General features: G+C 35.1%; 12 protein-coding genes across 12 annotated transcripts; 4 read left to right on the top strand and 8 right to left on the bottom strand.

The window, feature by feature from the left end:
• Positions 1-144: 144 nt before the first annotated feature.
• On the bottom strand, positions 145-3,816 carry MSN5 (karyopherin MSN5; the record flags this gene model as incomplete). Its single annotated transcript, XM_003957219.1, has 1 exon — positions 145-3,816. The coding sequence occupies one exon, from the start codon at positions 3,814-3,816 to the stop codon at positions 145-147; it is 3,672 nt and encodes a 1,223-aa protein (XP_003957268.1).
• A 737-nt stretch (positions 3,817-4,553) lies between these two features.
• On the bottom strand, positions 4,554-5,441 carry RPF1 (rRNA-binding ribosome biosynthesis protein RPF1; the record flags this gene model as incomplete). Its single annotated transcript, XM_003957218.1, has 1 exon — positions 4,554-5,441. The coding sequence occupies one exon, from the start codon at positions 5,439-5,441 to the stop codon at positions 4,554-4,556; it is 888 nt and encodes a 295-aa protein (XP_003957267.1).
• A 317-nt stretch (positions 5,442-5,758) lies between these two features.
• Positions 5,759-6,088, bottom strand: RTC3 (Rtc3p; the record flags this gene model as incomplete). Its single annotated transcript, XM_003957217.1, has 1 exon — positions 5,759-6,088. One exon carries the CDS (start codon positions 6,086-6,088, stop codon positions 5,759-5,761), a length of 330 nt encoding a protein of 109 aa, XP_003957266.1.
• A 431-nt stretch (positions 6,089-6,519) lies between these two features.
• NAM8 (Nam8p) lies at positions 6,520-7,740 on the bottom strand (the record flags this gene model as incomplete). Its single annotated transcript, XM_003957216.1, has 1 exon — positions 6,520-7,740. The coding sequence occupies one exon, from the start codon at positions 7,738-7,740 to the stop codon at positions 6,520-6,522; it is 1,221 nt and encodes a 406-aa protein (XP_003957265.1).
• A 244-nt stretch (positions 7,741-7,984) lies between these two features.
• STE12 (homeodomain family transcription factor STE12) lies at positions 7,985-9,496 on the bottom strand (the record flags this gene model as incomplete). The annotated part of the gene is made up of 1 exon (XM_003957215.1): positions 7,985-9,496. One exon carries the CDS (start codon positions 9,494-9,496, stop codon positions 7,985-7,987), a length of 1,512 nt encoding a protein of 503 aa, XP_003957264.1.
• A 210-nt stretch (positions 9,497-9,706) lies between these two features.
• Positions 9,707-10,372, bottom strand: SAM35 (SAM complex subunit SAM35; the record flags this gene model as incomplete). Its single annotated transcript, XM_003957214.1, has 1 exon — positions 9,707-10,372. One exon carries the CDS (start codon positions 10,370-10,372, stop codon positions 9,707-9,709), a length of 666 nt encoding a protein of 221 aa, XP_003957263.1.
• Positions 10,373-10,780: 408 nt separating this feature from the next.
• On the top strand, positions 10,781-13,102 carry KSP1 (putative serine/threonine protein kinase KSP1; the record flags this gene model as incomplete). The annotated part of the gene is made up of 1 exon (XM_003957213.1): positions 10,781-13,102. The coding sequence occupies one exon, from the start codon at positions 10,781-10,783 to the stop codon at positions 13,100-13,102; it is 2,322 nt and encodes a 773-aa protein (XP_003957262.1).
• A 107-nt stretch (positions 13,103-13,209) lies between these two features.
• On the bottom strand, positions 13,210-13,704 carry LRP1 (Lrp1p; the record flags this gene model as incomplete). Its single annotated transcript, XM_003957212.1, has 1 exon — positions 13,210-13,704. One exon carries the CDS (start codon positions 13,702-13,704, stop codon positions 13,210-13,212), a length of 495 nt encoding a protein of 164 aa, XP_003957261.1.
• A 925-nt stretch (positions 13,705-14,629) lies between these two features.
• On the top strand, positions 14,630-18,016 carry LAM4 (Lam4p; the record flags this gene model as incomplete). The annotated part of the gene is made up of 1 exon (XM_003957211.1): positions 14,630-18,016. One exon carries the CDS (start codon positions 14,630-14,632, stop codon positions 18,014-18,016), a length of 3,387 nt encoding a protein of 1,128 aa, XP_003957260.1.
• A 230-nt stretch (positions 18,017-18,246) lies between these two features.
• Positions 18,247-18,594, top strand: SAE3 (Sae3p; the record flags this gene model as incomplete). The annotated part of the gene is made up of 2 exons (XM_003957210.1): positions 18,247-18,350; positions 18,429-18,594. The coding sequence occupies 2 exons, from the start codon at positions 18,247-18,249 to the stop codon at positions 18,592-18,594; spliced, it is 270 nt and encodes an 89-aa protein (XP_003957259.1).
• A 671-nt stretch (positions 18,595-19,265) lies between these two features.
• Positions 19,266-22,622, top strand: IRE1 (bifunctional endoribonuclease/protein kinase IRE1; the record flags this gene model as incomplete). The annotated part of the gene is made up of 1 exon (XM_003957209.1): positions 19,266-22,622. One exon carries the CDS (start codon positions 19,266-19,268, stop codon positions 22,620-22,622), a length of 3,357 nt encoding a protein of 1,118 aa, XP_003957258.1.
• A 107-nt stretch (positions 22,623-22,729) lies between these two features.
• On the bottom strand, positions 22,730-24,364 carry KAFR0D04750 (uncharacterized protein; the record flags this gene model as incomplete). The annotated part of the gene is made up of 1 exon (XM_003957208.1): positions 22,730-24,364. The coding sequence occupies one exon, from the start codon at positions 24,362-24,364 to the stop codon at positions 22,730-22,732; it is 1,635 nt and encodes a 544-aa protein (XP_003957257.1).
• Between the last annotated feature and the right edge of the window lie 195 nt (positions 24,365-24,559).

Below are 24,559 nucleotides of genomic sequence, written 5' to 3'. Positions count from 1 at the left end.
TCGTTTCTGTAGAAATTCTAAGTATTATAAAATGTAACTGAACGTTCATTATAATAAAATCAAGAATTTGTAATAATTATATGAATTATATCTTAACATGCATAAATAATTTTCTTTAATCATATTTAAACTTTATCAAGAAAATCATTCAACAGTCGATCCAAAGAGATTACCAAATGCAGCATTTTCAGTACTAGGATCATCTAATAAATCGCCTGCTTCTTTATTTTTTTGTACCAATTTTTCATTTGCTTTCCTCAAATTTGCCTCTCTCTTTTCTTGCCTCTTCCTTTCTTGTGCTGCATGACTGTCATCATTATCAGTTACATGGCCATCGACCTGTTTCATCCAATCAAAAAATTCAAGCATTAAGGTCTTTTGAGTTTTATAATTATCAACAGCTCTCAAACTTTCATATAGTTGCTCTATATTATATCCATGTGATAATTCATAGAAGTATTCTCTTGCTGATTTGTACTGTCTGTAAAGAGTCAAAAATAATACTGTGAACACGTACATACCTTCATAAAAGGAATCTTTGTTTGAATTTTGACTCGAAAGTACGTGCAATAAAGTTTTCATTACTTCTTTAGTGAAAAACTCATCAACATCATCATTTTTATTTACAACATCACTCAATGATGATTTCATTATTAAGATAGCATTGAATGAACATTTGCTATCTTTAAATGATATAATGTGAGTTAGCAATTTTAAAAATGGGGCTAAAACGTTCACATCATCGAATATTATCTTTCTCATCATAATTTGATGTGAATTAAATTTTGATTTCGTGCTACCACCTTGTCCAACACAATCAATAAGAATCAATACTACGACGGTGGTCAACTGTCTCAGTAGATTCTCTTCCAATATTTCTTCTGTTATTTCCTCATTGTCAATCGAAATAGGATTTACATCATGCTCTAACATAATTCTTGACCATTTATCACACAATATTGTATCTAAAATTTCAAAAAGTTTCGGCAGGAAATTTGACATAAATTTAGCTGCACATTCTTCTGGACAGTTTTTCAATATTGGACGAATGGCAACATTTAGTATATGCTTCCAACCGTGTGTAGAGACACCGGGACTTATAATATTGCTGTCTGGCTTACGTAAGGCAATTGAATCAATTAATAAGTTTGGAAGTTCATCAATTTCAAAAAAAACACTTCCTAGGGAGGAAATAGCGTTTAGGACCAATAGAGTATATTCCCTAGTATATCTAATAATGTGCCCCACTGAATCTGCAAAATCTCTTGGAGTTTGCATAGCTTTCATATGTTCATCAATAAATTCATCCTTGGATTTATTGGAAGCACCAGCTTCCCAAAATCTTTCAACCGTAGAGTATTTAACAAAAGATTGAACTACTGAAGGTAATTCTTTCCAATTATCCGGATCTGGATATGATTGCAATTGATAAAGTAATCTTAAAATGTATGGTAGGATGGGTACAATTCTAGGACGCCACATATCTTGTAACATTTTTAGCTCTTCATCAGTCTTCACACTTTGCATTGAATAATGAACGAACATTCTGGTTGCACGTACAGGAAATAATGCTTGCCAATGCTTGGTTAAATCATTTTTCAATCTTTTGCCTTCATCATCAATTGGAATAGAAAGTAGATCACTATTTTCATTGATACCTCTTTTCTGGAAATATTCTGCTATTTGAACTATACCAACTCTTTCCATAAACCAGGGCAAATCCGATAAACCAACAACCGTAGTTTTATCGGACCATGCAATTAACTCTGGATCGACAATCTCTGCAAATTTTTCTTCTTTTCCCTCTAAAGTGGATTTCAAAACAATTGTTAATAAAAATGATTTAAATGATATCTTTTCATGATACGATAAATTTGGCATTATTCTTGCGACTACACTCTCAAGATCTGGATAAATTGCCTTCAATGATTCAGGCATTAATAATGCCATTCTATTCAATTCTATACCGCATGCATACCTCAATTCCCTCACAGCTTCTGATTGGTCTGAACGTTCTTCTAAATCAACAGTTGGATAGTCCATTGTTGCTGTAGTTATGATCCTTTCCAGAAGAGTGAATAATACATTATCCTTTAACATGGTTAAGAATAAAGCAAAGTTTTGAATTTCTTTCTTTAACAATAGAGGATCTTTGATGTTTAATGCTATTAGTTGATTTGAAAGGATTTCTAATTTTTTTAAAATGTCATCTAATTTATCCTGATAATCATCGGGACCAGTATACCAAATTTTCCATCGTATACAACCATTAATAAAACATTCAATGATCATAAATTGAGATAAAGCACTTAAGTAAGGTTCAGATTTGACATTCAAGAAGGTTGAGTTTAAAACCTGTTGCCCGTATGAAGAACTGAAATAGTTATTCAATCTTGAGTTTAACCAATCGTAAGTATATTCCAGTTTTACACATGAAATCAATCTAATAATATCTCTAATCTTTTTTCTATAACTTGAACAAAATGATTGAAATTCAGATTTTGATTGGAAATCAATATCAGCAAAAGTCTTTGATATATGATCCGGAATCTCTTCATAATAAAGTAAAGTATCAGCAGAAAATTGTAACAATTCCGGTATTATGAAATCATGTAACAGTGGTAAAAATTCATCATTTCTGAGACAGGCACACCATAAATCTAAGGTTAATCCACTTACAATCAAACTTGGATTAAATGTTGCCTTTAAGACAAGTTTTAAATATTTTTCTACTTCATGATTGTCATTATCAACTTTGAAGATACAAACGTAAAGACAACTTATCATATCAACAAATTTTTTCACCACAGGGTATTTGAAATCATCTACACCATCTCTCGGATTAAATTGTAAGTCATCGTAAACTTTAGCAAGACTATCCATATTACCGAATACTTTATTAATTATAATTTGATAATGATCCTCATTACTATACGGACGAGTTAAAATGATATGGATAGAATCTAATGCCATAGACTGAGCCATTGGAATATTACTTAGGCAACATTGCAATAGAGTCAAGATAATGTCACTATTGATGATAACATCACTCAGTGGCCAATTTAAGCATGTTTTCAGAGTTTCCAGCAATCTGACTATATATTCAGAATTTTTTTCACTTAATGCACTATTCAACTCTGAAATCCATAATGAGAACCAACCATCTTGATTTGCTTTGAAAAGGGTCCATTTTTCCGTAAATTTATATTTTGATGCGAATATATCGAATGGACAAACTAACATGACACAAAGCGGTTGAATGATAGTCATCCTTTTCAATACGATCATATCGTCTAGTAGAAAGACATCTTCGAATAGGATTCGAAAGATGATTAGGGTCAATTCTCTTGAAGCTTTACTAATATTCCAAAGTTCATTCAAATTAGCATCCATATCGACCCATGATTCCAACAATAATTGTTCAGAAGGGTCGTTCCCCTTCAAGGCTTCACCCCATGATCTCTTGGCGACTTCCACCCAAAGAAAGGCCAATTTTTCCATAATGTACCTTGGATCTTGATCTTGAACTCTATAATTCAATTCCATGATCCATTTCCTCAGGGCAACTCTTTTTTCGAAATCGTAGTCATTCCATTTCAATTTCAATGCATTTGACAACAAACCGAGACCAAAATGCTTGACAATATAATTATTTAGATTGTTTAGGGCAATTTCGTATCCCCAATAGGGGGATTCATCCTGTAATTTCAAATTATCTAGGAATTCTTGACTTTTATAACGTTCTCCATTACTTGATTTCGGCGAATAAATTACTTCCAGTGCTGATATAATCTGTGATGCACCACTAGAATCCATTGAAAATTCAAATCCTGTCTAAGCTGGTAATTTTTCTTTTTGAGTAGCAATATTAAGAGAAAATATAGTATTACAAAACTAGTATGCTATGAATAAAATACAAATTGGTATGATTCAAAATTGAAAAAATTGGTTCTTCCTTAAACACGTAAAACTGTTTTTTTTTGTTCTTTCAAAACTTTTAAAAAAGAGAGAGATCGCAAATGAACAAAATAAGACAGTAATGACTTGGAATGGTCAGATTTTATGGTCTTAATACACCACTGAATCGATATTTGTTCTCTAATATTGATAATCAAGAATAAATTACAAAAACGGATTGTACTGTAAATTTATTATTCGCCACCACCAAAAGCTTCTAATTCTGAAAGCGAATTCGCGCTATAATAACAAACAACATCATCGTTTTGAATGATGCATCACCAAAGCCAGCAAAAGGTGCAAATCAAGCTTAATGATGGCTAGAGTCGAATCTGATATTGCTGTGGTATTGGCGAGTACGTCTACAATGTGCGTGTCCATTTGTGCTGGAGAGAGAGACAACGCTTGTCTAGCGGTGTTCTTTCTCGGATGTCAATAAGGCCATCGACATGCGTATTGAGCAGATTGGTGTATGGATTACAGAATACAATAGATAAAGCTATACACACACATATATAAAAGGTACGTGGAGTGAATATTCAAATATTTCGAGATGGTGAAAGAGAATAACGATAGTAGTGCTGACTCTCTCACTACTAAAGGTGAAATTTCTTCTTTTCCTTGTCCATTTCAGGCCTGTGTTCCCATTCGGTTTCTTCTTTGAGACCTCTTTGTAATCTCTTCAACTTCAACGTGAACTGGGGACCCAATTCTTGTAAACCCACTTTCTCTTCATTTCTGAAAACGTAACGATGTCTTCTAAAGAAAATGTAGTCTCTTTGGTTATGCAATGTTATGACTTGTCTACCTTCAAATTCAGGATTTTGAGGGAATATCGATTGGAATAACCTGCCGACAGTTTTACCCAATCTTGTTTGGAAATTGTTAAGGATCAGTTCAGGTATGTGACTCGTGGGCCTACCGTGACCCACGATTTTTTTAACTTCAACATAGGAACTCAGTTTGAAATAGAAACTTGGACCTTCTGGTAAATGCATGAACGTCAACCCAGTGACCTTCTTCTTATCTTCATTTATAATAACCATATCGGTGAAGTCTCTCTTAATACACATATCGGCAATTTCTTTTAATTTATAGCCGAATTTTCTCTTCACAAAAGTGACATTTGGTAAGACTTCAATAAGTACGTTAGCAAATTCGTATGCTGCCTTCTTGGCATTCACATTTGTTGTTAAAAAAATCTTTGGAGGTTGATTACTATTCCTATTATTGAAAAATTTCATCAAATCATCTTCATCACCTTCAATCGCTTCCTTTATCGTCTCGTCATAAACTCTCATGGAATCAATAGTCTGCGTCACATTCTCTTTCAATCTCTTTTCTTTTAATTCTGGGTTTTCTCTTTCTTCTTTAGCTCTAGTTCTTCTCATCGTATGACGTTCTTTATTCTTTTGATCCTTGACTTCGGCGAAGAGAGCTTGCCTCTTCATCTTGTTTTTAACTCTAATCTCATCACCAGCCATTTTGCAACGTTTCTAATTCACAGTGTTTTGCTTTAAATGACCCTCGACTGCTCGAATATATCAATAAAATCTCATCGAGCTCATCGATTTTTTTTCCCTCTGTTAAATTTTTCATATCGCTCTGCTTAGCAAAAAAAAAACAACAAAACAACGTACAAGGCGACGTGTTATATGGTCGTGGATTACACTGGCATTGAATAAGCCATCTGGATCAACTTTAGTGCCTTCAAGAGTATATTTGATATTGTGTGCAACTCATAGTTTGATGCAGAATGGTAGATTTCTTATTCTGTACATAAAATAAATGCAGTACATAACTATAAGGGGTACACTTGCATGGATCTTTGAACCCTAGGTATGTTCATTTCACCATTACATTGACCCTCTTTTAAAATGACATCAATCACATCTTCAGTCCTCATTTTCTTACCAAATTCGTTCTCAATCTGTGCTTTTGATGCAGTGCCCAGTTCACCCTTGGCACCTTTACCATTCGTGGTCGTATACACTTCGAACACTTCCACCACATCATTCAATTTATCTGGCCTTGGTTCTTTCAAATACGACTCCACTTCATTCTGCGACTTGGCAAACACTATTAGATCAGTGTCGTTACCCTTATAAAAATACTTGACTGCGCTTGACATCTTAAACTTGTTTTTTTGGCTTGGATGATGACAATAACTACATACTGGTACTCGCAAAGATTCAACCATCTCAGCCTTATATAGTCTCATAATTCAGTACAAGAATTTAAGGGGCACAGTAAAACTGACCATCCGTATTTGCACACAAACAATCACACCATTTTTCCCTCAATATTCAATTTCTCATCTTCGTTCTTTCCATCCTTCGATATTCCGTGTCTTTTCTTATTCAGGGATCAAATCCTTCTACCCACATACTACGGATAGAAAATTGGCACCGACGGCATGGAAGGAGTAATAACAAAAAATCCTTATTAATGTACGTACTCTTTATAAATTTATTTACACATGTTTGAATTGGAAATTACATGAGCTATACCTTACCTTAAACCATTTTTTTTCTAAGAAAAACATAAATAAAAAACGTTCTCTCAAGTAAACATTGATGCGTTGCTGCCCCTCTCTAATCTTTGAAACGCGTTTGTCGTAGCATTGACATTTATATTTTCTTGATCATTATTATCGCCATCATTACTATATGAACTTGCATCTGCAGTTTGGAATCCCGGTAAATAATAGTTGTTATGGTTATTAGAGGGTTTCGCATTCATTGGAGGAGGAACATAACTATAGTTTTGTTGAACCAATTGAGGTTGGCGTTGTTGCTGATATAATTGTTGTTGTAGCAGTGCCGTTTGTTTGGCAGATCTGCCCCACGATAGTCTGATCCTCGAGTTCGCAATGGGGAACCCTTGCATCTTGGAAATCGCATTTTCTGCTGATACCCTGTCAATGTACTGAACAAAACCACATCCTTTACCCACGGGGATCTTCACATACACAATGGTACCGAATGGTTTAAAATATTCCCTCAATTCATCCTCGGTGACTAACGATGACAGTCCTCCAACGAAGACAGTGGTATTATTTGGATCTGTAAAGTGATTTAAAGTAGGCTGTTGCTGTACTGGATACATAAATTGTGACTGGTTCATTGGTGTGTTACTTTGTATCGGCACTTTGAAATCTTGCTGCTGTTGCCCTTGGTGCTGCTGTCCTTGTAATTGCCCTTGTTTGTTACCTGTCATACCAATTTTGATTGCTCTCCCATTCAAAAATATACCTTGCATTTCTAAAAGTGCATGCTGTTGATCCATGAGGCTATTAAATCTCACAAATCCATAGCCTCTTGATACACCGGTAGCTTGGTCATAAACAATCTTCGCATGGTCCGTAGATGCGTATTTATTGATAAACAAATCAAATAGCTGCGCTTCCGTCACATTCGGTGATAAATCACCCACAAATATCGAATAACCATTGGATGCATTACTACTTGCTTGAGCCCAATTCAGTTTCAATCTCTTGCCTCCGTAACCGGGTATGAGCATACCATTTTTCAATAGTGCATTACTTGCAGTTAAAGAATCAAGAAACGTTATGAAACAGTACCTATTCATCATTTTGACACTGACATTTGGCTCACCTAAAGACGCCCAGATCTGGCTCACTACACGTTCATCCCAGCTAAGATCTAGATCACCCATGTACAATACATTGCCTTTAGGAACTGGATTATTATTGCTATTAGTATTTGCAACAGTATTACTGTTCTGACGAACGTTATAGTGCTGAGTTTGATTGAACGACATTTGTACCAGCAAACGTTCTTTCACCTTTGCAAATATCTATCAGAATGATACGATTAATAATCCTCTAGTTCTTTGCACACTATACAAGAGACAAACATGTGTCAAACATGTCTGTTTTTTATATCCTTTTTTTGTTTTGCCGTAAACGAACGACATTTCTCAATATATGTTGCAAAAAAAAATTAATATAGTATAAAAGTGGTAGTATTACAAGTATGCTGTATAATATTGTCTATGTATGCATTTACCTAGATGACATGATCTTGTTAAAGCTTTCTTTGGCATCGTTAGTGGCGTCAATGGATTCGTCATTATCTTGCCGCGTCGTATTTTGCTTCAACTTTTGTGTGAGTGAATTTGACCTCGCATTCACATGCTGAGGTTTTGACACCTTATTTCCGTTCTTACGGTGTTTGAATGTCTTGCTTGTTGTGGATCTCATGTATTGCGGACTGGAGTCTGCCCAGGGTGACAATAGAGGTGCACCAAATGGGGCTGTTGGTGTAAAAGCGGTGAAGAAACCTGGGGTAAAGGGTCTTATTGTGGCAGAAGTCGCTGTTGGTGGACGCTGGATTGTTTGTGGCGGGTAATATGACCAATTTAATGGCAATTGTACGTTAGGATCGGTCTCTATCATGTTGACTGGAATTGCCGACGATGGAGGAAATGGGTATGGTGGAAATTCTTCCGGTTGCATAAAATATTCATGCACTGAAGTCGAAGGCATAATCATGTCTTCTGAATTATATGCCAACTGTTGAGATTGCTGGGGATTGAAAAAAGTTCTTTGTGTATATGACGGCTCAGCCATTTCATGGAGAGAAGAAGATGAATTTAAGGATGCCACGGGATCGTAACCTTTCATTTCATAATATTCTCTGTTAGTCAAAACGTGCGGCGTTATTCTTGTGGAAAGCTCTGGTTTTCTGTCACTTGCTATTACAACTTGTGGATTATTCATTTCGATTGGATCTACTTGTAGCTCTTGAGTTGGGTATTCTACGGATACGGGGAAATAATCTAGAGGAAAATCTTCAATGTCTGACTCTTCGTCATCTGTGTTCTGTTGAGAATCTTTCTCAGTTGACTCCGAAGTTATAGTTTGTTGAAGCGCTTGAACTTTTGGAACTCTCAGAGATTTATCCAAATTATTGAAAAAATTTGTAAAATGTGACTCTAATGGTTCATCTTTATCAAAATTGAAGTTAAAAGACAGTGCAGGTTCTGCAACTGGTAAAGTCGTTGGAGTGTGATTCGCGCGTTCTCGTTTCAAATCTCTTTCCAGCGCATCCATAAATAGCTTGTCATGGGGGACATTAAACCAAAAAAATACTTTCTGCTTCTTTTTAGTCTTTAAACAAAGATTCTTAAACAACAGTTTCAGGAAATCCGATTTAGGTTGTTCTAATATTGCATCCACACCACATTTCAAGTTTCGTAGATCGGAAAATACACCTTCTTCGAATTTTTTCAAATTGATGACTTTTCTACCAAAACATTCCATCTTATAAAGACACGTTTTCACAATATCGGTACCGGTAATATAGAAAAGATTATTCCAAAACACACAGGAGACAAATCCATGAGTCCCATTAAGATAATATCTTCTAATAATTTGATGCTTCTGCCAATTTACGGGAGCAGTAGCAAGGAAAAACTTCAACTCATGCATCATTTTCAGGCAATTACCAATATCATTAAATACATCACCATCGCTGTCATCACTACTTCTATTACCTGTACTAGTATTACTCATATTTCTTGACGCATTACCTTATTTGAGACAAACCGATCGTACTAGCAACTGGAATACTTAATTAGTATATTTCTACCAATGTTTTATAATGAATTGTAAAACGTTTCAAATTCTCAAAATTTTCGATGGCGCGTTTGAAAATGTCGAGAATGTACAGACGAAGAATTTGAGAAATAAACCTGACGTAGATCAAGATCCTTCTATCGTATTTCATAGGTATTGTTGTATGACGGTTGCACTGAGTTGCACTAGATGAGGACAACAATCTTGTATGAATATCTTTCGGCTGGTTTCCCCTGAATGGAGCATGCAGGAGATGTAACTGATGATCTTCAATTGCAAATAGACGTTGATATCCGTCGTATTCATTACATAATCTTCTAGTTGGAGTAATAATCCTTGTAGTAGTTTCTCAGGGGTCCCCGATGCCATGATTTTGTCAAGGTACGTGGCAAAGTACTTGTCCAACCCACAGATCTTGTTCGAAATTTGTGATAGAAGCACGTCCCTGGGGATGATCCTGTCATCAACCAACAGAAAAGGCATTTGTCTATCATTCCCCCTGGACCGCAAAACCAGCATTCTATTACCGTCGCAACCCTTGTTGGTAGGCAATTTCAACTCATTCTTATAACATAGCGCAAGCTGAATAAACAACGAAACAGGCTCACTACAAACGTACTTTTTAAATTGATCCAGCCCCTGCACGTCTACACACAATGTAAACACTTTCTCTTCATGCTTCCCCCCTCTGGGGAAATAGTACGATCTACTGTCCAATTCCCGCTGCAGGGGTTCGTCCACGCACTTAACAGGATCGTACGTCTTCAAAGGAAACTTCATAAACGTCTTACTGACAACATCTGGTACTTGCATTGCGCTTCAATAGGCTCTTATTGTTGGCTTATTCAACCCAAATTAGCGTCTCTCCCAATATTCAACCGGGTAAATTTGCTTATTTGATCTTGTTGATTATTGGAACTGGTTTTCTTTTTTTTTTTTTTTCTTCTCTGCTTCTTTAATATTCTGTAATACGATTATATTTTTGATTACAGCTGTAAGCAAAAATATTAGGTATTTGGAGGTGATTATAATTTGCAGTATAAGTAGTTATTGAGTCATAACGTTATTTTTTAGTCCTTTTTAGTTTCCGTTTAATATATTCTTTGCATATTCTCCTTCCTAAGATTGCAAACAAAGAAGTTGGTACCATTCAGATAACTTAGTTACGAGTCCCCCTTTTCTCATTAACGGATCTTATCTCTGTTCATATCACGTTTCATAATGAGTTTAGATTATGAAATATACAAAGAAGGCGGTGTTTTGAACAATAGATATCAGAAGATCGAAGATATTAGCGAAGGTTCGTATGGTTACGTTTCATTAGCAAAGGATATCAATTTGAAAAAATTAGTTGCTATCAAATATATTTTTGATTTAAATGATAATGACCAACATGATGGTTCCAATAATTCAAGTTTCGAGAAACAAAATTTACGAAATATGGTTTCTAAAGACGTCAAGGATAAATTATCTAATAGAGTTTGTCTTGAAGCAATGTATGAAATTGAAATTCAAAATAAAATTGGTCTTCATAAAAACATCACAGCATTATTAGATTATTTTGATTCCTACATCATTATGGAATATTGTTCAGGTGGCGATCTTTACGAAGCTATTAAAGACGATATTATTCCAAGAAAGACAAAACTTTATAATCATATGTTTAATCAAATTTTAGATGCAATCGAATTTGTTCACAAGAAATCCATTTTCCACAGAGATATTAAACCTGAGAATATTTTGATTAATAACACAATAGATTGGACTATTAAATTAACTGATTGGGGGCTTGCTACTGTAAATAAAACATCGATGAATAGGAACGTTGGTAGTGAAAGATATATGGCACCGGAACTTTTTGAATCAAATCTTGATATCAATGAAAGAAGAGAACCTTATCAATGTGATAAAATTGATTTATGGGCTATCGGTATTGTCTTTCTAAATGTAGTTTTCCATAAGAATCCATTTAAAGTTGCTAATCAGAGTGATAAGTCATTTTGTTATTTTGCTGCAAATAGGGAAGCTCTTTTCGATGTCTTCTCTACAATGGCTTATGACTTCTTTCAAGTCCTAAGGTATTGTTTAACCATCGATCCTGATAATAGAGACCTTATCAAAATGAGATACGAACTAGCAAATTTATCTGAATTCACTTTAGATGATGACTATTACAATAAACTCGAAGATGGATATGATACTTGGTCTCAAAAAACAAACACCAACGAAAGAGTCACACCATCACCTCCGCCACCAGTACCACCTTCTTCTGCACCTGTAAATTTACCATCCCCAATCGCCTCTTCAAAGCCATTACCCAAAATTGAAGTACATCATGCGGCAGATGAAAAACCATTTGATCCATACTACAATTCATTACAAATTCCAAAATTCACTAATTATAATAAACAACATTACAATCACAATCTTAATTATAACACATTGCATAAAGAAAGAGCAAAATCTGCTCCAAGATCCAAATATTACAAACGTAATCGCAACAACAACAACAATAATATCAATAACAATAAAAATGATAACTATTACAACTCACATTATAATAATTTAAACAATTATCTCTCAAAGGGAGTTAAAATTGAACAAAGAAACAAGAGCAAAATCATCAAGAATTCAAGAAAGCCACTTGGAATTCCTGCACCAAATAGTCACATAAATAACTATATGAAAGAACATGCTCGCGAAAACAATGGTAAAACTTTCAATACAAAGGATTTTTTCACTCCACCGAGTGTGCATAATAGATATATGGAAGGCTACCATAAAAAGAATAGAACTAAGCATAGAAGGCCTAGCACAACTGGTAATAAACAAAGATTCAGTTTCAGTAATAACAACGTTACAAGTGGCGTCTTAAGACGGGGATCTGCTACCGTACAGCATTCTCCAGGTACTTATATTCCACCGAATGCGAGATCCAACATCTATAACTCAATACCACAAGTTTTGACAACAAATAGTAGCCATAGTAATGTTTTCGAGAATGACATGGATGATGATGATATTTTATTCACTTTGGATGAAAACAATGAATTTATCAATAATTTCAATGATTTATCAATTACCAATAATAAGCCAGCTAAGAGTACTGCATTTCCTGATCTATTAAAGTCCCCAGTCACCCAAGAAGCGACTTTAAACACTAATAATGCTTTTATTAACCCGTTTGCTGCTACGGATGATCAGACTAAATTTAGACCTGGGAAGTACGTACTACCACATCATAGGAAACAGTCTTCAATGACAGAGGCTACAAAACCGATTATCACAAATGACGTCTTCAATAGCCGCCTAGAAGAAGATGATGACGATAATGTTTTAATCTTTGAAGACGAAGATGATGATGACGATGGAGCTCAAGGTGGCACTGGAATCGACAAATTCGGCCCTTATCAAATTTACGATAATGAAACTGAAATCAATAAGTTCCGTAAATTCTCTGAGAATAGTAGTAAGTCCCAGGAGGACAAGATCATTGGATCTTTAGAAACCTACAAGAATAATTGGATTATTCAACAAGATTAAATTATTTGCATTTCTAACTTATATAAATTGTATATAGTTTTTTTTTCCTCCTTCATTCAGTACGAATTGAAAAAACCACTCAACACTTAAATTTGATCTTCTTTTTATTACTGTTTTCTATCATTTTTTCTCTTAGGTTTTGTTATTTTCTTAGCTGCAGAAGAAACCTTAGTATCTTTATTTTCAAATTTTATATGCGTATTCTTTTTCTCAAAATTTTTGGTACTTATGGAAGGTTTGTTGAGTATATTGTTAATTTCTGATTCAACTTTATCCTTTGTAGATTGTTCTTTCACTCGTATATTGAGTAATTTTGACTCTATTGCCTTTTCCTCATCTATATGTTCTTTGACACGGTTCAATTCTTGCATAATCATACTAACGTCTTTAACACCAGTAAGTTTGGCAAGAGCAAACAGTAAGGAATTCAGCACATAAAGATATGTGTTTATTAATTTGAGTCTTTCCATTTCGGAACCTGTTGAAATTAACCTTTCATCTAATTTAATTTTGGTAAGTTTATCAATCTGTGGTTTTAAAAGAGCCAGTTGCTTTTTCAAATGCGATATATATGGTTTAATAGCTTTGATATCCTGGTCCATGGCGTGGAGATCTCAGTCATAAGCTTTAAAATATACGTTAAAATCGATGAGATGAGCTATAGTTTACACTAAATTTTTTCACTTCTATTATATTTTTTTTTCATCTTCCCTGCTAACAGCGAGAGAGGACTATGCAGTATGTATGCGGTGTAATGAGGGAGTACAATGAAAGTAACCGCAGGTACCAGCAATCCACTATCACTCTTCGATAGTAATCCTGACGGTCGATCATGATATAAATAAGTTTTAATTAATTATTCCTCATTGTCTTGCGCCTGGTATTTTTTAAGAAGCGTCCTACATAACAAATTACCAACCGGGAATAATGGAAAATGGCTACTCGCAACCATTCAATGAAACTTATGCAGAGCTTTGGCTCAAAGGGACTCCGTTACCCATTCGGCAGTTAACAACATTGCAGCGTAATCGGTATAACATCCATGGGCTTTTCATCTTTTACTCCGTGGAAGAAGGACAAGCACGTATAAATCGATGTCGCAGCCGTTCAATTTATGCAGATCGTCATCCGAAGAATTTTAGCTGGAAGTGTGAGGCGAGTAAACTCAGTATCAAGAGTGATGCAAAATTGATGGAGCGGGAGGAGAAGGGACGTGAGATCTATCTGTAGTGATTGGGTTCTAGATCAATCTGCTTTACCATTGCAGCACGATTTGTATAGCAAAAAATTATCCTTTGGAAATGTGAGCCGGTAACCCTTACTGCTCAACCGTGCGCTTTGACAACTTCACTGCAAGAGCTTGCAAAGAGACATTACATAAAACGTATATAAACGTGCATGTATATAACTCTTTCAACTGTACACGGACATATCGTACATCGGTGAAGTTTTCTTTCATTGGAGGTGTATAACACGTCTTGAATGTTACTGCGATACTGCAATTTTCGTTAGTTAGAGTCCCACATAATGGCTAAAGGCAAAAATAACTCTTTCCATCACCACAAAAGAAAAGCTTTTCTGAAAGCCCTTGGCATAAAACATGACAAGGACAAGGTACGATCTAAGGGAAAAGATATAAGAACGGTTCCAATGGAGAGAAGTGCCGGTATATTTACTGATATACCCATACCGGATGTTCATGAAACTTCACATACTAATGATATGGAAGTCTTGAGAGATTATAACATGTCAAATTTTAACACTAAAGGCTATTTCAATATCCCCATCAAGATAGAATTGGATAAAAATAACAGTCTAAGTAGGACAACGTCGTTAAAATCTACGTCCAAAAATCCCAGCGCCAAACAGGAAGCAGAAACTAGGATTGCCACTACCAATGCAGGTGGAACTTACCAGAACATTTTTGGGACTTTTTTCACCAAGACACAAAATGGACAGGAGTCGTCTGGACAGACCCGTGAAGGAACAAAAATGGGTAACGGTAATCTGCTCTTGGATACCGTTGCAAGAGATACATTGTTAACTTCCAAAGAGGATCCCACACATTCTAGTATGAGAGAAGACAGTAAGAGTAGGCCCACAACATTGACGCCATCAAAATTATTGAATTCGTCAGAAAGTGATTTGACAAAAGTACTGACAGAGTCTAAAAGAATTGGCTCTGCTGCTGCTGCTGCTGATGATGATGATAATGATGATGTTCTACCTCATAGACGGTCATTAGACGCGAAATCTTTATTGTCTCAAAAGAAGCAGCACCATAAATCATTTTCTAGTTCTGGAATCAATAACACTGATAGAAAGGGTAGATCGCCTTCTACAAGCTTGTCCAAACCCTTACGAAAAAGATCATTTTCTCCATCCACGATTGGAATGAAGGTTTTCCCACTCCCCTCGAATGCACTCAAGTATTCCATAAATAAAGTTAAAACAGGCGCTGACGTTACAAAAAGATCTTCTAGTAACTTCTTTCCTTCACCCTCATTTGATTTCGATACCCCAGGGCTAGATAATGATGATCAAGAGGAAGATATTTATACTGGATTAAAAGACATATCGTTTGCCTCTGAACGGAAAAACAAGGAATTCCACGCCATATTCAAGAATGCACCACCGGAGGAGAGATTGGTCGAGGACCACGGCTGTGCATTGTCGAAGGACATATTATTACATGGTAAATTATACATTGCAGAGTTTAGTATCTACTTCTACTCGAATATCCTTGGATTTATCACAACTGTAGTGATACCATTCAAAGAGATAGTACAAATGGAGAAAAGAACTACAGCGGCAATTTTCCCAAATGCAATTTCTATTGATACATTACAAACAAAGTACTTGTTTGCCTCGTTTCTTTCAAGAGACTTAGTATTTGATACAATAACAGAAATCTGGAATCAAAGTGTCCTCGAAAGGAGAATGAATACTGTAGATAACGATAAAAACGAAACAAACTCAACAGCCTCGGAAGATTTGTACTCGAACAACGATGATATGACCGACGTCACATCTACTGAGGATATACAGAACGGAAAACAACATCGTCGTCACCGCAGTAAATCTACAGGAACGATAAGTGATTCCATTCCGTGCCTGGGCCCTAAAACACATCCTCCAACCAGCTTTGACCATACACCAAATGATAATGAGAGATTGACTCTTGAAACCGTCATACATGCGCCACTGGGCCAGATTGTTAATATACTATTTGGTAACGATACATCCCCATTAATTGACATATTAAAAGCACAGAAAAATTACGACATTTCTTCAATACCCAAGATTATAGATACGAAATCTCGTTCATACAACTACGTTAAGCCAATAAATGGATCCATAGGGCCAAACAAGACAAAATGTGTCATAAGCGAAAAGCTGGACAACTATGATTTAGAAGATTATGTCCAAATGACACAAATAACGAAAAATCCTGATGTACCTTCTGGAAATGCCTTTCAAGTAAAAATGGTGTATTTGCTGTGTTGGGATAGTAATAATGGTACAAAATTAGCGATCTATACTTCTGTTGAATGGTCTGGGAAATCATGGATAAGAGGTGCTATTGAGAAAGGTACATTTGATGGTGTTTCTGATACTACAAAGACAATGGTTAGTGAAATTAATAGAATGTTAAAAGACAAAAAATGGAAGAAGCCTACTGCGGAAGTGGTCGCTTTTGAAGGCGAACAGGAAGAAGAAGAAGAGGAGGAGGAGGAGGCTAATGGTTTACCTCGCTTAGAACCTTTCACTCACGCGGCCACTAAAGCAGATATTGTCAAAGAAAAAAATGACGTTGTAATTGATGAAAATGTAAATATTCCGGCTTCATTAGGCACAGTTTATCAACTATTGTTTGGTGATGACACTTCCTATTTAAAGTCAATCATTGAAAAGCAAGACAACTTCAATTTATCAGATATTCCAAGGTTCAATAATGATTGCAGAGAATATGATTATATTAAAAGGTTAGGAGGCTCAATAGGACCTAAGCAAACGAAATGTTTCATAACAGAGACTATAGAACATAAGGATATGAACACATATATCTTGGTAAAGCAAATTTCCAAAACTCCCGATGTTCCATCAGGTAATAGTTTTTCAGTACAAAGTAAAATTTACCTGTCATGGGGTCAAAATAATACGACAAACTATAGTGTTGTCACCAGTGTCGTTTGGTCAGGGAAATCTTTTTTGAAAAGCGCCATTGAGAAAGGCTCTATTGATGGTCAAAAGGCCACTAATAAAATATTAGTCGATGAGTTAAGGAATATCATAATTAATGCAACTACAAAGAAGAAGTCAAGAAAGAGAAAGCTTGCAAAAACGAAGAAAGTATCTAAAGCGGGAGAAGGAATTGAAATTACTATCGAACAACCAACTGTGGTGGAACATCCTTCTCTAGAAGGCAAATTGGTATCTTTGGCGAAAACTGCTTCCGAATTGTTTACCAACACATCAATCAAGACAATTATTACTACCTTTACTGCACTATTCATTTTTATTTCAATACTGAGACCAATGTTTATGAATAAAACACAGCAAAATTACAATATAATGAGACCTGGTAAAATCCTTATTGATGGGAACGAGTACGATTTTGTCCCAAGTTTAAGGACTATATACCAAGTCTACGAAAATGATATTACAAGGCGTGGCAATGCTCAGGGTGCACGTTATCAAGTCGAGGGGTCAATTTGGGATTGGATTAACGATCGTGGTGATACGGAATTGCATCACAATATAATGGAACGAGAACGGAAAGTGCAAAAAGAGGAGCTCGATCAAAAGACTAGGGTTCAGGGCTTACTCGATGCTATTAGTGTGGCTAGTGCTCAAATAGAAGAAATGAAGCAGAGAGTAAACGAATTGCAAAAAAATGTAGATGATTCTTAGCGACAATCTATATAATTTATGTGCTTTTATTCTTTCTTTCACATGATATAATTTTGGTGTTACGGGCGGCTAATTTTTATGTTGTCATACTCTTACAAGAATATATAAGGAAATGAAAAAAAAACTCAATTGTAAAGAACACCTAAAAAAGAAGTAATAACATTATTGGTAAAGTCTGTACATCCAGCTTACTAGAAGACCAAATTCGTGTCTAGATTATTTCAAAAACAATGGACAAACAAATTGAGAAAAGAAATGAACAAGTGCAGGAACTTAGAAACAAATGCAAGGAACTCGAGAAGGAATTTGAGATACTTTGCCAGCAAAATGGTAGGTACGTATACATGCATGAGTATCCTTTTTTTCTAGTATATCTCAATTACTAACTTTAGTTTACAAAAATTAAAGGCAGTACACATACGCCAGGAGAACTTAAGGTCCTTCACATTAGGAGATTGAAGGAATACAATGAGCTCAGAGATACAGGACTAAGGTTGGTGCAAATAATTGCTGGAGAAAAACAGTGCAAATTGAAGGAGGTTTTCGATGAAATGGGGTTTGACATGGAAGATCGTTAAGATGGAGCACAATATTTTTTAAAGACAATAATGCTTACAGGCTGCATATCATTTTCCCTTTTTATGGCTCTCCCTCCGAATTTATCACTACTGGTTTTTTCGTCAATGACTTGCAAATTCAGGTAGGTTACTAGATTTACAACTAGTACCGTAATTGATGCACAGAAAACTCGCTCAGTTAATAGATTTGAACTCGCTTCCAAAAATTTTAGCTACAATTTTTTGAAAAAGTTTAACAGAATTGTATTCCCTTTTAGGACATAGCTGCATGTTCAAAAACTGAAGACAATAGCTTTTCTTTTCGGACCATTTTCCACTGTTCCTCTTTTACCCAAATTTCTCTCTCTTCTATCGAAGAACTTCAGCCTAAATTTCACAGGAGGAAAATTTCTCTATACAGATTGAATCACATTATCTTTCGAAATCTTTTAATTTAACAAAGAGAAATTATTTAAGAACATTGATAGAAAAACAATATCTACTGGAAACACCAAATTAGAATCACCAAGATTACATAACTACTGAGTTTGCATTGGTTTACCACCTTTTTTTAATATTGTTAGTCGTTTTAAGCCAAATAAGAAGGAATTACACATTGACGGATTTTTTTTTACCTCATAAAGAGTTAACTTCATTTTCTTCTTTGTCTATCCCTAAGCATCTATATCATCATGAAGATTTCCAGCAGGAAATTTTTCCTCCTTTCATTTTTCATATTACTTTTCTTAGGTGATACAGTATCATGCTGGAGTTTCTCTCGAGCTAACAAGGAATCTTTATTTGGCTCCAAAAGGCTTCAATCAAAGTCTATCCTTCCATTAGAAGGAGTACTACAAAGTGATACTTATTCGACCTTAGATAATTTATACCCAAGTCTATCCAGCTCTATTTTAAATGTGGAATTAGAAAATGCGAAGGTTGAACCAACACGAATATCTGAACAGAAGGGCAGTACCGATGTCAATAACCAACAATACGGCGAACCATTGAATTCATTGACACATCCATCCCTCAGTAGGAGATCTATAGACAAACTTTCTTTGACTAATATCCTTATTGCTGCGGATATTGAGGGAGGTTTACATGCATTGAATAGAGAAACTGGTAAGGTTCTTTGGTCAATTGATGCATTACAATTTCAACCATTGATTGATATAAAAGAGCCTCCAAGAGAACGTACAAATGAAATATTAATCGTAGAACCATACGGAGATGGTAACATTTATTATTTCAACGTACATCAAGGATTACAGAAAATACCAGTTTCTATAAGCCAACTAATCGCAACTTCTCCAATGCACTTGAAAACTGATATTGTCATTGATGAACTAGGAAACTACATTGAGGATGAAAAGATTTATACAGGGTCGAGAAAAACTATTATGTATAATTTAAACATTTTGAATGGAGAAATATTGTCCACCTTTGGTTCAGGAGCAGAAAATAAGAATTGTGATAACATCCTAAACAATTCCATTGATAATTTGAAAATTGGTAAAACAGTATATCAACTAGGAATCCATTCAAAAGATGGTTCCTCTTATAACGTCACTTACGCAGCCTGGCAACAAAATTTCTTAGACATTCATTTGGGAGCAGAAAATTCCATATCTAAAGATGGGATTTATATAGCACCTTTCAGGGATAAATCACTACTTGCTATCGATTCTAATTTCAAAATTGCGAAGTGGGTATCGCCCGATTTTCCAGGAATTATTATAGCAGTCTATGATGTATTTTATGACACAAATTCTAAAGAAAATTTGATTGTTCCTCATCCCTTTCATACGTTAGATAAAACAAGCGCTGATTTGCATAATGTGTATCTTCAACAAACGGAAAATCGTTCCTGGGCAGCATTGTCAAACGACAACTTCCCGTCCTTAGTTAGAGCAGCACCGATTTCTAAATATGCCTCTAGTGAAAGGTGGAGAGTTTCTTCTATATTTGAAAATGAGGATTTGTTTAAGACGGCTGTCACAGGTGTACATACTTTGAAGAATGTTGAATATGAACAAATGGTTGAGAGTCAACCGGAGCAAGTAGTACAAGGTCTCCCTTACAAGTCAGCCTTATTACTCGAACCAACAGCGAATGCTCTGGCCGTCGAATTAAGAGATGAAAAAATGCAAGCATTAGAAAGATATATTTCTCCGGAGGAAATAGAAGCGTATAGAGTTAAAGTTCAAGAACAAATTACTAAGGAACTATTGCAGCAAAGCCAACAACCGTTTTTACACCAATTTGGTAATTTCATATACAAAATTGTTGAAGGTGGATTAATTTTTTATTATCTTATTTTTTTGGGAGTCCTACAAAAAATCAAGGTGATGCCTCCATTACACATTTTATTGGAAAAAGCAGGTCTTTTCCCAGCTGAAGAATTATCTATTCAGAATGTTGAAATCAATGAAGACAAATTGAATGATCAAGTTAATATAAGTGATAATGTTTCAGATGATAAATCAAGTAATCATGAGCAAACCAGCTTATCTAAAAATGCTAACAATTACTCAATCTTACATCAAGATAATCCTGAAATAGAAAATATGGAAAATGATCATGAACCACATACTAATGAAAAAGAAAAAAGAAAAAGAGGTTCCAGAGGTGGTAAGAAAAATAAGCGGAAACAGTCCGAGACGACAGAACTACTCGAATTTGAGCACGATCTTAAAAATCTTGTTGTTACCGACAAGATTCTTGGTTATGGGTCTTCAGGTACAATTGTCTTCCAAGGAACTTTCCAAGGTAGACCAGTGGCAGTAAAAAGAATGCTAATAGATTTTTGTGATGTTGCATACCGTGAAATTAAATTATTGACCGAAAGCGATGACCATGCAAACGTAATTAGATATTACTGTTCAGAAACTACCAAAAAATTTTTATACATTGCATTAGAACTCTGTACGGCTACATTACAAGATTTGGTTGAGTTGAAACAACCTTCTTATGGGCTAAGAGAACTTCAAAGGGAATCAAATCCAATAAATATCATACAACAAATAGCATTAGGCGTCGCACATCTGCATTCGCTAAAAATAATTCATAGAGATTTAAAACCTCAAAATATTCTAGTTGGAACTACAAAAAGGTACATTGCTGGCCATGAAACCGATAAGGAAATACTAAGAATGTTAATTTCAGATTTTGGTCTGTGCAAGAAGCTGGATACCGATCAATCTTCTTTTAGAACTAATATGAACAATCCTGCGGGTACTACAGGATGGAGGGCACCAGAACTATTGAATGAATCTGCAACCAAAATATTGGAAACCATAAATGAAAAGGGGGATATGATCGTAGATCCCGCCAGTACTAACTCAGTTACTTCCACAGATTCTTTTTACGACCCATTTACTAAACAGAGGTTGACGAGAGCTATTGATATCTTCTCCTTAGGTTGCATTTTCTTTTATGTATTATCTAGGGGTAATCATCCTTTCGGAGACAAATACATTCGTGAGGCAAATATCATTCAAGGAAAATATGACTTAAGTGCCTTAAGGAAAAGCCTTAGGGACAGGTCTTTAGTCATTGAAGCGACAGATTTAATCTCAAAAATGATTGACAACGATCCAAGGGCTAGACCAGCGGCTGATGATGTTTTGAAGCATCCGCTATTCTGGCCAACATCCAAGAAATTATCATTTTTATTAAAAGTGAGTGATAGATTTGAAGTAGAAAGGAGAGATCCACCCAGTGAATTACTTTTGAAGCTCGAAAGTGTTTCAAAAAATGTCATTACCAATGCTGATTGGTCTTCGAAATTCGATAAATCCTTTCTGGACAATTTGGGAAAGTACAGAAAATATAACATGGATAAATTGATGGATCTTCTACGGGCTTTAAGAAATAAATATCACCACTTCATGGATTTACCTGAAGACTTAAGCGAAATCATGGGTCCTATCCCAGATGGCTTTTATGATTATTTCAGTAAAAGATTTCCTAATTTATTGATGGAAATTTACCATATTACCAGGGAAGTTCTGGAAGATGATCAAATGCTTAATGAATTTTTTTGAGTTGATTGTTATTGAGGTGACTTAACTATATATTTGTAATAAATATTTTAATGAATAATATGCCTTTTGCTTTTCCTAAAACTACAACCGCATTTAGTTTAAAGCAGTTAGTTTGGGGACATGCGGGTGGATAATTTGGTTGGTTTACTTCTCAGTAGTAAAGTTCTTTCTGCTAACTTAATAAATGCAATTGTTAGGATACAGAATATGCCATATATCTGATCAAACCAGCAATCTATTACTATACTCGGTATTGTAAATTTATCGCCCAAAGAGTACTTCAATGATGATGCTACCTCAAAGGGTAAATTTGATCTGATCATTAAAATAGTTGCTACAACATAGACTCCAGTTAGTTCAGATACTAAAAGGTTTTTGATAATGGATGGACCTTTTCTAGTTGTCACTTGAGACTTATACAAAGGTAACTCGTTTACATTTTCTGTACTTTGCATAGCAAAAACAGCCAATAGTTGAAACTTTGCCGGAAGTAATGCTAATATGAATGAAATTGTGGTATTTACAGTGGATAATGACATGATGAAAAGCGAAGCAGAAAGTAAAAGTGATATTTGATTTGTCAGTGAATCTAAATCATGTTGGTAATTAAAATGGAATAGGAAAAAATCTAATATATTCGCGAATGTAACTGCCAAAGGATCTGATAAGTTATCGAAATATTGGAACTCATAATCCTTTGGATGATTTATTAAGTGAATGAGAATCAACGGAATCTTTCTTGTGAAAGTGAAAATGACTTTATGTGCACAATAAATTAGGAACATAAATTCAAAACATCGTTTAATATATGTAACATGGGATGGTTCATTTATGGCGTCTTGTAAATGTGAAATTTCAACTTGGTAAATACTAATTTTCTCCAATAAATGGTCATTTTTAAACTTATAGGATTCATCATTTTCTTTATCTAGGGATTCCAAAGTGGCAATATTCTCCCTGACCTGATTTTGATAATAGTCCAACTTTTCATGAAACCGACTTCTGTTGGACCAGAGTAGTAGTTTCCTATTTTGGATACTGTCAGCCGCTGTGCTGCTTATGGGAAGATATTTCCTTTTACTTCTATTTTTAATAAATAGGTAAGTGTAGTATAGAGTCGAAGCACATGCTATACCTGACAGCATGGCCATAATAGTGACTCCGCCGATTGAAAGTCTAGTTAGGATATTTGAAGTATATTGAAATGGTCCTAAATTGACTAACGCTAGTGTGGTAATGCATACAAAAAGGATAGCGCTTGTAACCATGACTAGTCTATCCATATCGAAGGTATCATTATAAAATTTATTGAGTAAACTAATGAAAATGAAAAATGGTTGAATTAGAATTAGAATCAGAGAAAGCATCATAGATGTGAAAGGCCATATCCAATTCGTTATAAAATCAAACTTCGTCTCACTGCTAGCAATTCTAATTTGTCGGAGTACAATTTCCATGGTAATAACGTAGGAAACAGCAGCGATTGAAAATAATATTCGTATCGATTCAACCATCTTTTTCGAGGAAATGGAATATTCACTGTAAAATTTCTGGATAAACGTGTCCTTATACTCATTTAATTTACCTTTCAAATTGGTGGAAAGAGAGTCAAAATCCTCATCACAATGAAGCGATATGTTATCGAACAACACATTTACCTTAAACCATACAAAATTGTAGGAACCACGGAAGACAAAATATGCAGAAAAAACCAATATAAAAAGTGTCACTAACTGTTCCATCAGCTATTCTTAGCATGTACAAAACTCAATTGACCTCTATTCTGTGGCGTTACACCTCTACTCAATAATTTGCAGATAAGTTATTTAATCATACATTTACGTTTTCAGTGTGGGACTTTCTTAAATCGAAGCTATATTTTTATAATGTAACCCGGCTGTTAGGGCTAATTGTAACCCTATTTTACAGCCCTAAAT

Source organism: Kazachstania africana, chromosome 4 (assembly GCF_000304475.1).
Source record: "Kazachstania africana CBS 2517 chromosome 4, complete genome".
In the NCBI taxonomy this organism is placed as follows: Eukaryota; Fungi; Ascomycota; class Saccharomycetes; order Saccharomycetales; family Saccharomycetaceae; genus Kazachstania; species Kazachstania africana.
Note: the sequence above shows the minus strand (reverse complement) of the source record. Positions and strands in the feature narration are given on the sequence as shown.